Source organism: Podarcis bocagei (assembly GCF_964188305.1).
Source record: "Podarcis bocagei genome assembly, chromosome: 17".
In the NCBI taxonomy this organism is placed as follows: Eukaryota; Metazoa; Chordata; class Lepidosauria; order Squamata; family Lacertidae; genus Podarcis; species Podarcis bocagei.
The window spans coordinates 6,959,359-6,975,763 of record NC_138143.1 but is presented as its reverse complement, the minus strand read 5'-3'; the positions used below and the strand labels follow the sequence as shown (position 1 = coordinate 6,975,763).

At 42.8% G+C, this 16,405-nt stretch overlaps 1 protein-coding gene across 1 annotated transcript; it reads right to left on the bottom strand.

The window, feature by feature from the left end:
* Window positions 1-1,215: 1,215 nt before the first annotated feature.
* LOC308576507 (olfactory receptor 1468-like) lies at window positions 1,216-2,151 on the bottom strand (the record flags this gene model as incomplete). The annotated part of the gene is made up of 1 exon (XM_081175890.1): window positions 1,216-2,151. The coding sequence occupies one exon, from the start codon at window positions 2,149-2,151 to the stop codon at window positions 1,216-1,218; it is 936 nt and encodes a 311-aa protein (XP_081032016.1).
* Between the last annotated feature and the right edge of the window lie 14,254 nt (window positions 2,152-16,405).

The window sequence follows — 16,405 nt, the reverse complement described above, 5'->3', positions numbered from 1 at the left end:
ATGAGTGGTTACATTTTGAAGAAATAATGAAAGGTCAGATAAATAGAGATTAAATAGGGTAGGGGCCAGGATACAGCCTTGCCTAACTCCTCGGTTATTCAGAATTGGTCCTACAAATCTACCAACTTTTGAAACTTTAACATATATTTGGTTATTGGAGTGTAAACTTTGAATCAATGTAAGCAGGTATGGGACAATACCAAGGTGTTCTAATTTGGTACACAGTTTATTACGATCGACCGAATCAAAGGCACTTTTTAAATCTACAAATGCCACAAAAAGTCTTCGTTTGTTTCTCAAGACATATTTGTCTACAAGATGACTTAACACTAGACACTGGTCAAGAGTTGAAGAACCTGTCTTGAAACCAGCTTGTTCCTTACCTTTTGTAAGCATCGATTCTTCCAGTTTAATAAGCAGGAATTTGGCATAGATTTTACTTATGCATGGTAACAAACTAATAGGCCTGTAATTCTCTTGGCAATTCCTATCACCTTTTTAAAAATCGGCACCACTATTGAGTTATTCCACGATTTAGGTACAAGGCCTAAATGATTAATAGAGTTAAAGAGCCGGACAAGATTAGTGGCCCACTATTCCACATTTAATCTCAGCAGATCTATTGAGATGCCGTCCATACCAGGGGATTTTCCTTGCTTCAACGAAAGAAATATCTCTTTCATCTCCTCAACATTAATTTGAAATTGTGTGGTTATTGCTGAAGAAGATTTAAAATTTTCCATCTTAAAAACTTGGGAATAATAAAAAACAGCGGTAAAATGCGTAATCCAAGCTTCATCACTTATATTAGGAAAGTCAGTGGTAGCTTTTATTGAAAGGAGTGACCAAAAGGTTTTGGTATCTTTAATTTCTAATGCAGTGACAATTTTAGACCATTTGGCTTGTGAAAACACAGATTTTTTTCCCAGGAGCATGTTCTTAAAAGCGTTTTTCATTTCAAAATAGGTCTTCCAGAGACCTTGGGAGTTAGTGATAAAGGCTTCTTTTAGACAAGCTCTGAGTTCTTTATTATGGTTGATACATTCTTTATCAAACCAATTATACTTATTTGAAGGTGTTTTTTTTTGCTGAACTGGAGATTTCAAAAGGAAGAAAATAATTCCTGAATTAGTATTAGGGTGAATATATTTGTTCTGCTATCCAAGTGATGTTGGCTCCCACTCCTGCTACTATAAGGTGTGACAGCAAAAGCCACTAATGAAAATGGCGCCTAATGATCCTCTTCAAGGCTGCTTTCATTTCACTGTTCCTGAGACTGTAGATGAAGGGATTCAGCATAGGGGTCACCATGGTATACATGACAGCGGCTACAGTGTCCTTGCGATCCGAGTTGTTGGAACGTGGCTTGAAATAAATCCAGCTCACAGTGCCATAAAACAAGACAACCACAGCAATGTGGGACCCACACGTGGAGAAAGCCTTTTTCTTTCCAGAGTTGGATGGAATCTTGAGGATGGTGTAGAAAATGCCCATATAGGAGATGACGATCAGCAAAAACGGCCCCAGAACCTCCACCGACCCTTCAGTCAGAATCAGCATTTCTATGACACTGCGGTCTGAGCAAGAGATCTCCAACACAGGGTAAAGATCGCAGAAGAAATGTGGGATCTCTCTAGAGTTACAGAAAGACATGTGGGACATCAAAATGGTATAAAGCAGAGAGTGGGCAATAGGGATAACCCAGGACACTGTTGCAAGGAGAAGGCAACGCTTACGGCTCATCAGGGCAGAATAACGCAGAGGGAAGCAGATGGCCACATAACGGTCGTAGGCCATGGAAGCCAACAGGAAGCTGTCTGAGTTGCCAAAACACACATAAAAGTACATCTGGACCAGGCAGCCATGATAGGAGATGGTCTTTTTCTGAGACAACAAGTTTTCTAGCACTTTGGGGATGGTGGTGGAGGTGAAGCCCAAGTCAGCTAAGGCAAGGTGGCTGAGGAAGAAATACATAGGAGCCTGGAGGAGCCGTAAATCAGAATGGATCAAGAAGATGATTGTTGCATTCCCCAGAAAGGCCAGCAGGTACATGGAGAGGAATAGCAGGAAGAGGAGCCCTTGGAACTCTGGCTGGATTGGGAAGCCATGGAGGAATAACTCAGAGAAGTCTGTTGCATTCCCAGGACTCATTAGGCTAAATCTGCCGTAGGGGCAAGAAGAAGAAATGTTTAGGCTAGCAAATTCTCCACCCTCTGCTTGCTAGCTGCCCAAACTGAACTATGCGGAAATCCCTCTTTCCTCTCCTCATATCATATTCTCCATGTCTGTTTTTGAGATACTGCCAGACATTGACATAGCAAGGGACTTTAAGACTCTGGATTAGAAGCTGAAGTGCCTTAGGGTACAGGTGGTTTTTTCATCACTGTGGGCTAAAGGTCACATCCACACCAAGCATTTAAAGCACACCTGAAAACATAGTAAGTCTCTCCCCCCCCCCCAAGAATTCTGTGAACCATACTTTGTTAAGGGTGTTGCGAATTGCTTCTCTGTGAGTGGTAAAATACAGTTCCCAGAAGTCTTTGGGGATAGGCATGTGCTTTAATTGTACTGAGTGAATTCAGCAGATACTGATTAGTAACCATTAAAAAAATCCTCAATAGGTTTCTTGGATGTTAGAAGCTTTTAAGTGGGTAACGCATTGTTTCACCAATCTATGAGCAGTGAGAGATTCCAGAGGTACCAGTGTGATAGGAATTTTGAGGTCTTAGATATATGGTAATGTTTATAAGTGTACCAACCAAGCATGTACATAGATCAGCACAGGAAGACCAACCTGAAACCATTTTGATTCCCAAACTGACCAAATGTTTTCTCTGCAAGGTCAAAGGAAAATGGAAAAGCCTCCCCATTGTCTTTTCCTTCACAAATCCTGTCTTAAGGGTATGTCTGTGTTTGAATAGGATGTGAGCCTGTGACATGGCCCAGGAACTAAGTATTTATCATTACAAAAGACTGGCCAGGCTCCCCAGGCAATCCAATCTAGTAAGCAGGTATCCAATCAAGTAATCTGCCAGACAGGAGAAAAACAACATTCACATTTCTGTTTTAGACCGCCTTTTCTGTGATGTAGGTATGATGTATCTGAGGGGTGGTCTTAGGTTACACCCCTTCTGTGATGTATGTATGATGTTTCTGGGGGTGGTCTTGATCTACAGGGTGGCAATTTCAAAAGTCCATATAAGGCCTTGCGTGCCATTGTTCTGGGTTCCTCCTCCCTCCTTTGTGTGGTGAGTAAGGACCCTGTTGCAACAGATCAATAAAGATCAGGCTTACTAGCTGCTTTGCTTCTCAATATTCTCTGGTTGGCCTCTGTTATTTTCTCCTACCAATAGGGAACCTACGTAAGGACACCAGGCATGTTTAACAGGGTCTGTGTTTACTTTTGGAACAATGAGGCCAAGTGGAGTCCGTGATCTCTTTAAGATACAGGGTTTATTTACATATCTATGCAACCTGTGTCTAGATGGAGAGAGATCAGAGCATTCACATCCCAAGAGGGTCCTGTTTCTTCCATTGCTGCAGCCTCAGATTCCAAGAGACTCCAAATATCATGTCTGACCTCTGCTGCAGCTTGAAACAGACTGCCTGCTTCATGCTTTGCCCCCCACGCCCCAGCTTCAAAAAGGGACAATTCTTTCCTGTTTGCTTCCTAATTGCCCACTGCAGTTCTGCTCCACCCTCCTGAAACTCTGTCCTTTTGTCTCTGCTAATCATCTCTTACCTCAGCGAGGGCTTTCCCCATTTTCTGTCCAGCCCAGAAAGAAAATGGCCTTTTTAATGGGTGTTTCCTGGACATGGAAAAACCACTTTAAACTCAAGCCCCCATTAGGCCCGGGAATTTAGGAGCTTCCTTACATTCTACCCCTTCACTGAATCCAGACATTTTAGAGGAGTCTTGCTCCCACCCCAAAAACATAAGAATATTCACACTTACTTAAGTAAAGGCACTTCCTGTTTGCTCTCTTGCTCCTGTCAATGTGAAGAACAAAGGAAGTGGACTTGTTCTGCATAGGACGAAACTGGCCTCCTTCATCTGCTGAGGAGATTAGCTCTGTGTTTTCTGATGCAAGGGAAGCTTTTGTTCATCTCTGCTTAAGGGTGGTGATCTCCAGGGTCCAAGGAAGACTCAACCAGGTTCCCCCTCCAGAATTAATAGAATGCAATAGCATAAACTCTGGAGAATCATTATTCAGAGACCCAACCCATCATTCAGCTTAACAAATTAGCTCGTCCTCATTAATAAGTGTTAGAAAAGTTTTTCCCCTTGAGTGTGGATGTTGGAGGATTCTGGTTTGCTCCACAATTGGGAACAAGTATGAAATATACTCAGAGTTGAGTGTGAATTTCCTGCGCTTTATTCAACTCATAGTAGCGATGAATGAAACTTTCCCCAAAACGTCTAGCTATATATACAGTGTTAGAAAAGTTTTTCTTTTTCTTTTTATAAATATTTTATTAAGTTTTCACAATAAAAAAGCGTACAAAGACAAAGAAAATACAAAATCACAAAAAACAATACAATACAAAAATGTTAACATTAAACACATCAAAAGAGAAAGAAAAAAAGATAAAAACATATATAGTAACAAAAATTTCCCTCTTTCTTAATTTCTCATCTTCAATTAACTTATTTTCCCGACCTCCTCACGTCTCCCATTCTTGTATCCCTTTTTAAAAATTAATTCAGCAAATTCATATCCTATTAATTTATCTGTTGTTAATCCAATCTTACATTTTACTTTGTTGCTAAAGCCCCTGCAATTCATTTCAATGTCCTTAACATTCATAAATTTTACAATATTTCTGCAAATACGTTTTAAATTTCTTCCAATCTTCCTCCACCGTCTCCTCTCCCTGGTCTCGGATTCTGCCAGTCATTTCCGCCATCTCCATATAATCCATTAGTTGCATCTGCCAGTCTTCCAAGGTGGGTAGATCTTGTGTCTTCCAGTGCTTTGCGATGAGAATTCTTGCTGCTGCTGTAGCATACATAAAAAAAGTTCTATCCTTCTTTAACACCGATTGGTCCACTATGCCCAGGAGGAAGGCCTCTGGTTTCTTCGGGAAAGTATATTTAAATACCTTTTTCAGTTCATTATATATCATTTCCCAGAAAGCCTTGATCCTTGGGCACGTCCACCAAAGGTGAAAGAATGTACCTTCAATCTCTTTGCATTTCCAACATTTGTTATCGGGCAAATGATATATTTTTGCAAGCTTGACTGGGGTCATGTACCACCTATACATCATTTTCATAATATTTTCTCTTAAGGCATTACATGCCATAAATTTAATCCTGGTGGTCCACAACTTCTCCCAGTCAGCAAACATAATGTTATGGCCTATGTCTTGTGCCCATTTTATCATTGCCGATTTTACTGTTTCTTCCTCAGTGTTCCATTTCAACAGCAGATTATACATTCTCGAAAGTGTCTTTACATTGGGTTCTAACAGTTCTGTTTCTAACTTTGATTTTTCCACTTGGAAACCAATTTTTTTTATCCAAATTGTAGACCTCTCTTATTTGAAAATAGTGTAACCAGTCTCGCACCTTCTCTTTAAGTTTGTCATAACTGTGCAGTTTCAATTTGTCACCTTCCTGTTCTAAAATTTCCCAGTATTTTGGCCATTTAGCTTCCATGTTGAGTTTTTTCAAGGCTTTCGCCTCCATAGGTGATAGTCACCTTGGAGTTTTACTCTCCAAAAAGTCTTTATACCTTATCCAGACATTAAACAATGCTTTTCTGACAATATGGTTTTTAAATGCCTTATGTGCTTTTATCTTGCCGTACCATAGATATGCATGCCACCCAAATACATTGTCATACCCTTCAAGATCCAAAACATCTGTGTTCTCAAGAAGCAGCCATTCCTTCAGCCAGCAAAAAGCTGCTGACTCATAATAAAGTTTTAAGTCTGGCAGGACAAACCCCCCTCTATCTTTAGCATCAGTAAGAATTTTAAGTTTTATTCTGGGCTTTTTGCCCTGCCAGACAAATCTAGATATATCTCTTTGCCACTTCTTGAAACAGTCCATCTTATCAATAATTTGCAATGATTGGAATAAAAATAACATCCTCGGCAATACATTCATCTTAATGACAACAATTCAACCCAGCAAGGAAAGCTTCAGGTTCGTCCAAATTTCTAAATCTTTTTTCACCTCTGACCAGCATTTCTCATAGTTATCTTTAAATAGATTTACATTCTTAGATGTCATGTTCACCCCCAGGTATTTTACCTTCTTTGCTAATGTTAGATCTGTTTCACTCTGAAACCTCTCTCTTTCTATCGGTGTCAAGTTTTTCTCCAAAACCTTAGTTTTCATTTTGTTCAACTTAAAACCTGTAATCCATTGGTATTCAAAAATTGATCAATTTTCGACTCCATCTGCGGCCCTTGTGTATAGAGTTCTTTAAAGTATCTCTGGAAGCAGCTTATGATCTCCTGTGGCTTCTGAATGTTTTTTCCATCCACTTCAAGATTAGGGACTGTATTTAGTTTTTGTCTTTTCTTCAACTGCCATGCTAACAGTTTTCCACATTTATTAGCTGATTCGAAGGTTGTCTCATCTGTTTAACTTTCCATTCAATGTCCTGATTTATCAATTTCATGTATTGTATTTGATATAACTTAATTTCTCTCAAGATCTCTTGGGATTTTGGTTTAACTCTAAGTTTTTTCTCTCCTTCTCTTATTTTCTCCAAAATCTTCTCCTTTTTTCATTTTGGATTTTCCTCTTTATTGCATTTTGTTGTATCAAAAACCCTCTCATCACAGCTTTGCTTGCGTCCCAGATTGTTCTTTTTTCCACTGTAGTCTTTAAATTTATCTCAAAATAGTCTTTTATGGTTTTTTTGGGCCTTCTTAATAGTTTCTGGATCTCTAAACAAGGCGTCATTCATCCTCCATCTGAAGGGTCCAGTCACTGTTGGTTTCATTTCCATCTTTACAGGGTTATGGTCGGAGCATGTTTTTGGGCAGATTTCCATTTTGCGAATCTTGGGAGCCATTCCTCTAGTTATCCAGATTTGGTCAATCCTTGTCCAGGTCTTTTGGGCTTCAGAAAATAGTCCCTTCTTTTCCTAGGGGGTTCTTAGTTCTCCAAATGTCAATTAAGTCCATATTGTCTGTCATTTCAAAAAAAGTTTTCGGTAGTCTTCCGTCTTTTGTCACCACTTGTCTTTCTGACTTATCCATATTTGTCGATACCACTCCATTCATATCTCCAAGCATAATGATGTTTAAGTCCATATAGTCCAGCAATGTCCCGTGCAATTTCTTGTAAAATTCCGATTTCCCCTCATTTGGTGCATATATCCCTATTATCAAAAATTTCTCACCTTGGAATTGTACTTCAATAGCTACATATCTTCCTAGATCATCTTTAAAAACAAATTTGGGTGTTAGATTTTCCTTTGCATAAATCACCACTCCTCTCTTTTTGACTTTGTCAGATGAAATAAATTCTTGTCCTAGTCTTTTGTTAATTAACACTTTCCTGTGTGTTCTGGTCACGTGGGTTTCTTGTAGACATCAAATCCAATTTTTCCTTTTTCAACAAATGAAATTTTTTTCCCCTCTTGTCTGGGGAATTCAAACCTCGAATGTTCCAACTTAATACTTGCAGAGACATTGTGAAGTTATTCTGCTTCTCCTCCAACTGCTCCCAATGTTTGTTCTTGGTCTGTGGGTGGTGTCGCTTTTGGTTTATCCTCCAGTGTTGGCTTTGTTGGGTCTAAAATTCCTGGTCTCGGCCTTTGTTCTCTACTGTCCGCTTCCTTATATAAGTCTTCCTCGTGCACCTTCAAAAACTTCTCTTTATCCTCTTCCGATTTTATTTTGACTTTTTTCCCTTTGTATGTAAAGGACAGCCCCTGGGGGAATTCCCACCGGAAGACAATACTGTTTCTTCTTAACAGGGTCATCAAGTCTCCCTATTTCGCTCTAAGATCCAGTAGATGTTTTGGGATATCTTTGTAGATTTCTATCCTTGAACCCTCTATTTCGAGTGATTTCTGATAGTGTAGGCCCAGTATTTTATCTCTCTCTTCTTTAGATCCAAGTGTAATTAAACAGTCTCTTACCTTGTTCTTTCTTCCCTCTTTATTCCCTCTGCCAAGTCTGAAGGCTGTCACTATCTTAAAGTCTTTCTCCGGATCGAGGCCCCAGAAATCTTCAAATTCCTGCGTAAGAAATTCAGACAAATTACCTTCTTCTGATTCCGGTACTGCCCTAATCCTCAGATTGGCCTGTTTATCTTTCAATTCCAATAAGGACAATTGTGCCTTGTGCTCTTCTATTTGCTTGTTGATTGGTTGCAGTTTTCCTTCTACCACCAGCACCTTTTCTCTAGCTTCCTCAGCAATTTTCTTTGTCAGTTTAGATTCCTGTACCAATCTGTCAATAGCCTGCGTATTGGAGCTAATGGTTGTGGTGTTTAAATCAATTTTAGCTGACAGTTTTTCCAAAGCTCCAAATATTTTGTCTAATGATGCACTTAAATTTTCCTCAGCACCTGTACTTTTTGCAACAGTCTGTCCAATGTCCTCTTTTTCTACAACAGGAGGTGCTGCTACTGATTGTCTTCTTTGTTGTTGTCTGGTTTTAATTCTTGTTGGCTGTGGCTGGGGCTTATCCTGATCCATTGCTTTGTTATTCAACAGTTCAAGGTTGCTTACGCGGTTCAAATTCCTTTCCGATGGGAAAATTTCTAGACCTTGTAATGGAAAGTCCCCAGCTATATTCCAGGCCTCCTCTAGGGGAGTACTTTTGCAACAGTATTACTTTCAAGGCAATTTTCCAAAGGCAGTCCTGTCCTACTTTCACTTTTCAATAAAAGGCAACAATTACAGAAAGTTCTTCCAATTCCAACTGCTACAAAGAGTCCCTTCCAGTTCAAAAGCAGAGTAATCTCAAACAGTTACAAATCTTTATAAACGGTGCAACACTTTCTTATTGTCTCTGGCAGACCAATATCAGGGATTAGGCAGTGGTCTCTCTTTTTCTTCTTCTCCAGCTCCTTAAATCTCCTTAAATCTCAAGAATTACAAGCCTGGTAGATGAAGGGAACTCAGTGGATATAGCCTACCTTGATTTCAGTAAGGCATTTGACAAGGTGCCCCATGATATTCTTGTAAAGAAGCTGGTAAAATGCGGTCTTGACTCTGCTACCACTCAGTGGATTTGTAACTGGCTGACTGACCGAACCCAAAGGGTGCTCATCAATGGTTCCTCTTCATCCTGGAGAAGAGTGACTAGTGGGGTGCCACAGGGTTCTGTCTTGGGCCCGGTCTTATTTAACATCTTTATCAACGACTTGGATGATGGACTCAAGGGCATCCTGATCAAATTTGCAGATGACACCAAACTGGGAGGGGTGGCTAACACCCCAGAGGACAGGATCACACTTCAAAACGACCTTGACAGATTAGAGAACTGGGCAAAAACAAACAAAATGAATTTTAACAGGGAGAAATGTAAAGTGTTGCACTTGGGCAAAAAAAATGAGAGGCACAAATACAAGATGGGTGACACCTGGCTTGAGAGCAGTACATGTGAAAAGGATCTAGGAGTCTTGGTTGACCACAAACTTGACATGAGCCAACAGTGTGACGCGGCAGCTAAAAAAGCCAATGCAATTCTGGGCTGCATCAATAGGAGTATAGCATCTAGATCAAGGGAAGTAATAGTGCCACTGTATTCTGCTCTGGTCAGACCACACCTGGAGTACTGTGTCCAGTTCTGGGCACCACAATTCAAGAAGGACACTGACAAACTGGAACGTGTCCAGAGGAGGGCAACCAAAATGGTCAAAGGCCTGGAAACGATGCCTTATGAGGAACGGCTAAGGGAGCTGGGCATGTTTAGCCTGGAGAAGAGGAGGTTAAGGGGTGATATGATAGCCATGTTCAAATATATAAAAGGATGTCACATAGAGGAGGGAGAAAGGTTGTTTTCTGCTGCTCCAGAGAAGCGAACACGGAGCAATGGATCCAAACTACAAGAAAGAAGATTCCACCTAAACATTAGGAAGAACTTCCTGACAGTAAGAGCTGTTCGACAGTGGAATTTGCTGCCAAGGAGTGTGGTGGAGTCTCCTACTTTGGAGGTCTTTAAGCAGAGGCTTGACAACCATATGTCAGGAGTGCTCTGATGGTGTTTCCTGCTTGGCAGGGGGTTGGACTCGATGGCCCTTGTGGTCTCTTCCAACTCTATGATTCTATGATTCTATGATTCTAAGTTCAAAGGCTTTCCTCTCCCCCTCACTTCAGGGTTTTTTTTTCTTACATCAGGCATTAAAGTCTGAGTCTTTTTGATTTAATTTCTGTAGCTCTAGCTTTAAAGGTCTTTGCTTTGCTTCTTTCTACAAGAGCGGAAGACGGACTTCCTTTTTGCGTCTTTCCCGCTTCAGAGCCAAGTTCAATGTCTTTTTTTCGATCAGAGGTAATCCAATCCTCTGATCTCCCGATTTAGAGATCTTACTCACGGGTTGTAGTTTGTAATCCGAATTTCAAAGGAAAGAGTACAGCGCTCTCCGGCAACAGCTTTGCGGCTTCACTCCACGGAAGTAGCGATCGACCCTCAGCGCCGCGCCGCCCCCACTCCACTCCGGAGCCCCTCGCGGGGTTCCCTTGCTAAATAGGGGGCGCTTCTGGCACCCGCCGGGTCCCACGGCCGCAGGCTTCTCCCGCCTGCGTTTTTTTCCGGGTCTCCGCTGCGCCGTAGCGGTAAGACCCCCAGGTTCCGCGGAGCTTCTCCTCCCGTTCAGAAGGAGACCACCATTGCCGTTGGCGCCGCCTCCGGAAGTCTAGAAAAGTTTTTCCCTTTGAGTATGGATGTTGGAGGATTCTGGTTTGCTCCACAACTGGGAACAAGCTTGAAATATACTCGGAGTTGAGTGTGAACTTCCTGCGCTTTATTCAGCTCATAGTAGCAATGAATGAAACTTTCCCCAAAATGGCTAGGTACCTCAGTGGTACCTTGGGATGCGAACAGGATCCGTTCCGGAGCCCCGTTTGCATCTTGATTAGAACGTAAGACGTGACGGCGCATCTGTGCGTGCATGGGTCATGTTTTGCCGCTTCCGCGCATGCGCGTGACGTCATTTTGAGCGTTTGCACATACGCGAGCGGTGAAACCCGAAAGTAATGAGCTGTTACTTCCGGGTTGCCGCGGAACGCAACCTGGAGGCGTTCAACCTGAAGCAATTTCAACCCGAGGTATGACTACATTATTTACACAATGGGCCCCGTGTGATTGGCTAATTCCAGGCTGCTCCTGTAGGCCAATCAGGTTGCGGAGTCACCTCCTCCAGAAGCCTGATTGGCTGCTCCTGCAGGCCAATAAGGTTGCTGATTCACTTCATCCAGGAGCCTGATTGCGGTGCTCTGAAGGGTCTTAGAGCCCTCCCACCACCTTCCCAAAGCCCACCTAGCTGTAGTAAGGAGGCAGCAGAGCTCCAGCATCCTGTTAGAAGCCTGGTGCCTCATTCCCAAAGCCCGGGAAGCTTCTGCCCAGCTTAGGGAAGTAGGCGCAATGCTCACGGGCACAACATCAACACCCCCCCATCGCCCTGGCAAGCTGGTGCCCCTACGTAAAAATTAACCGCACGCCACTGCTCTTACCCCAAGTGTAATTGGATGCTTGGGCTTCTGCCCGCTCCATATTTTTGAGGGTTTTTTGAGCACTAAGTATTTTCCCAGTCACCTTGGTTTCATTTCACAGGGGCAATAATGTCCTTGCAATTTTTCGGACATCGAAAACCACAGATTCTGGATCTACCCTGAGATGTCTTTCTAACAATGCAGTCTGACTTGGAAATGTGAGAACCATCCCCATATGGGAGCTCCCCATAGTCTTGACTTCTGAAGCATATCTCCACATCTCAGTCCTGCCTCTCATTGTTTCCATATTTTCCACATCCCGATTTTAACGCTTTAAAATTCTCCGTCCCTGGTTCCACAATTCTCAATCATGTCAAACATCATATAGCCTTTCATCCATCGAATACAGCTTTATTTGTATGTATATATTTTCCCAACTGCCTTTTTACCAGCACAGCTTCCTCTGACTCCATTCCAATCCGGGATGTTATCCAAGTCTGTTATCTGAAGTTTAATGCCGCAGCAACTCCCAGTCATTAATCCTTCCGATCCAGGCTGTTGTCCAAACCTTCCTTTTGAGCTTTAATGAATCAGTACCTTCCACATTAAATTGTTGGGCAAAACTGTTTGCAATATTGCATTGTAAATAAACTGTATTCCACAAATATCAGTCATTTGGTGATCGATCAGCCTCTGGAGACCGCACACTCCCCCCTCCAGGCCCTAGAGGGGGGCCTGCTAGACATCCATTTAGCCTCCTCTCTCATTCATAATGAAAAACCTTTGCAAACAGCTGCACTGTATATTGTCCCAAGTTGTTATCTCAAATCATTGCAAAGTCAGCCAGCAAATAGCTCCTGCTTCCCACGAAGAAAGGGAGAGAATCATATTTTTCCATGCTGCGTCATATTAACAAGCACCATCTTGCCTCCTCTTCCATCTTTGTCAAGTAAAGCTGCGGAATTAAATACCTAATTATAAATAGAAATCCATCTGTACTCTTAAAAAAAAAAGTTCTTAATGAGGCTTGGCATAGAAAACCAATTGTAGATGTTAAGGGGGGGGAACCATACCAAACACCTCCATAATTCAAACGCCATGATGAGAATCTCTTTGAAGTCTGAGCTTAAACCCCCAGGGACTGTACAATTCTGCAGGTTTTTCTTAGGCTTCTTCGGTCCAGACCATGTCTGTTTGTTGTCCAAATCTATTCATTTTTGCAAACAGATATTCCCGGCTATGAGAATGACATCGGAGAGTGCCAGCCATATTGTGCTCTGCGACCCAGTGTCTTGCCGCTTGCACCTTGATGCAAGTCGGCAGTCTCGGACAATCTACGAGACAGTCCTCCCCCACCTTGGGGAGTCTGCCAGGGCTAATTACCCCCATATCAGCCCTGAATTACCAGCACGGCTTGTTGGGATCCACAGAATGCTGTGTGAGATAGTAAGTCTGCAGGCTTGAGGTTGAGAGCTGATGCAACGGGCTGATGCAATTATCCTGCAATACTTTCTGTGGAGGTGCTGGTTCAGAATGACAGTTGATTGGCTATCATCGGTTTAAAAGGGAAACCTGTCCAGCAGTAAGGTGGTGGGGTAGAGGAGTGTGGTCAGAGAGAAAGAGTCTTCGATATTTGCCTTAAGGTGCAGCCAGGTGTATGTGTAATCATGTCCTGCACAGGCGTCTGGCTCATGCTAGCTTTAAGGTGCAGCCAGGTACTCTGTCTGACTGTATGAACTGCTTCTGTAGATATTTGTATATAAAGCTCACAATAAATAACACTGTACTGAAGAACCTGGAACTCTGAGCATTTCTGCTAAAGTGCCGCGAAGAATTCGCGACAGGGTTACGGACCCAGCACACTTTCACTGCGCAAGAGTACAGGTGACAGTTATCTAGCCGTGGGTGCTGGAGGTGAGCTGCAGGTATGGAGCAGTCCAGAGCTGGCATGTTGCTGGAGAAGCTGACGGTCACAAACTACAGTATCTGGTTGGTCTGCATGCAACACTTCCTGAAGCGTGAGGGCCTGTGGAAAGTGGTGGAAGATTCACCGCAGCCCCCTGAGGAGGATGAGAAGGATGAGAAAGCCTTGGCTACGATCATCCTTGGAGTGGACGACAGCCAGCTGGTCTACGTAGCAGATAAGGTGACGGCAAGTGAGGCATGGAATGCGCTCAAGGCTGTCCATGTGCAAGAGACAGCTGGCTCACTGATAACACTGACCAGGAGAATGTACCGGTGTCGGAAGAAACCGGGGGACTCCCTGGTAAACCACCTAAAGTTCCTAACAGGCTGTTTCCAGAAGCTAGCCTTAAGAGGGAGTCCTGTGGGGGAAGTGGACAAGTCTTTATAGTCCTGAGTTCCCTTGACGACAGCTATGATATGCTAGTCAATTCCCTCGAGTCGGTATAGACTGATAAACTGACTCTGGAATATGTTACCGGACGGTTGTATGCAGAGGAGGACAGGCGTGCAGAGAGAAAGACGACCTCAGCCCAGCTGTCGGAGCATCCCAGAGGGAACAACAGCCGGGAAGAGCAGAGGTGTTGGGAGCTGGAGAAACAGCCAGGAGGAGTTGCTGCAGACCAGCCGGTGGTCAACAAAGTAAAAAGGTGGTTTTGCTGCAAGTCCAGTGGTCATCTGCTTCGGAGCTGTCCGAGAAAACAACAAAACCAGCAGAAGCACAGGAGGCAGCAGAGAGAGTCTACCACTTGGCTGTCTGCAGATGGCCAAGAAAATGAAGAGCTGTGGGTTCTGGACAGCGGAGCTTCTCAAACTTTTTGTAAAAGAAAAGCATTGCTGACTGATGCTAGGGCTTCAGACAAAAAGCATGTAAGTCTTGCTACAGGCCAGAAAGCTAATGTGGTCTGTGAGTGGGAGATTGTGTTCCCACAGCTGGGACACACATTCAGGAATGTGTTGTGTGTGCCTGGTATGCAAAACAATCTCCTGCATATTCCTGACTTGGCAAAAGCAGGCTTTGAAGTAAACTTCATGGGAGATCAGTGCCAGATAAAGCAAAATTGGGCAGTGTTGGCAACTGCTAACCTTAGAACTAATATGTATGTACTATGGTGTAAGTCTAAGGTTGCGAATGTGCAAAATGTCCCAACCCACGATATGTGTAATCATGTCCTGCACAGGCGTCTGGCTCATGCTAGCTTTAAGGTGCAGCCAGGTACTCTGTCTGACTGTATGAACTGCTTCTGTAGATATTTGTATATAAAGCTCACAATAAATAACACTGTAGTGAAGAACCTGGAACTCTGAGCATTTCTGCTAAAGTGCCGCGAAGAATTTGCGAAAGGCTGGGATCCAATCGTACAGGAGTCAGTCATTTCCCACTGCCGGAAACAGGAAGCTCAGTTTGAGTGTCTTCAAAGCCCATGACACCTTTGGTAAAGGCTGTTCTCCAACTGGAGCACTCACAGGCCAGTGTTTCCCAGTTTTCAGTGTATATACTACATTTTTAAAGATTTGCCTTGAGACAGTCTTTAAACCTCTTCTGTTGACCACCAGCATTACACTTTCCATTTTTAAGTTTGGAATAGAGTAGTTGCTTCCATAGACCTCTGAAGGCAGACTTGTATCGGGAAGCATTTAAAGTGTGGTGTTCTGATATTCAAAATTTGCTACACACTCTCTAGCTGGCAAGATGTTCACACTAGGGCTGGCCCACCCATGAAGCAAGGTGAGGCATGGAAGATGGAGCAAGCTTGTTTTATCCTACTCCAGGGGGTACAATCTGAATCAATGGCTTCAAGTTACAAGAGATTCCAGTTACAGATAGGTAGCCGTGTTGGTCTGCCATAGTCAAAATAAAAAAATTCCTTCCAGTAGCACCTTAAAGACCAACTAAGTTAGTTCTTGGTATGAGCTTTCGTGTGCATGCACACTTCTTCAGATACACAGAAACAGAAGAGATTCCAGCTAAACATCTGGAAAAACTTTCTGAAGACAGTGGAACGAACTTCCTTGGACGTGGGTGGCCTCTCCTTCTTTGGAGGTTCTTAAGCAGAGGTTAGATAGCCATCAACCATGAATGCTTTAGTTGAGATTCCTTCATTGCAAGGGGTTGAACTAGATGACCCTCAGGGTCCCTTCCAACTCTACATTTCAGCAATTGTATGATTCTATGATTCTAAATGGGTGCTGTCTTGGGCAGGAAGATTACACATATATGGGCAGCTATGCAATCATTAAGTCAGTGTTTCTCAAACTTAGGTCTTCAGTTGTTGTTGAACTAGAATTCCCATCACCACTGACCACTGGTCCTGCAAGCTAAGGATTGTGGGAGTTGTAGTTCAACAATAGCTGGAAACCCAAGTTTGAGAAACACTGCATACAGCACATATACACAACTTATATCTAAAGGGTAAAATAAGTCCCCAGTGAACCAACCCCCCCCCCTAAAGCGTTGGTGTAACAATATACCACAGTCACATGCTAAAAAAAGAGAGAACAAGGGAGACGGTTATTTTGAATCCAGCTATACCCTATAGAGAAGGGGGAAACTTCCTGTGTGAGTGAATAATGCAAAGACCATTTGGTTGCCTATACTATTCCTGAATCATATATCTACTCTTGGAAGATTTAATTATCTATTTGAAGTCTGATTACTACTTACAGGGGAGTGATAGTTAATATAAGGCAAATATAAGATTATGATGCTGATCTTTACTGTAAGTATTAGGATTAAGATATCTGCTTATGGTAGTTCAGCTAATCCTAGCAGATGCTGGCCCCAAATACCTGAAAGACAGATTGCAGTCCGTTTC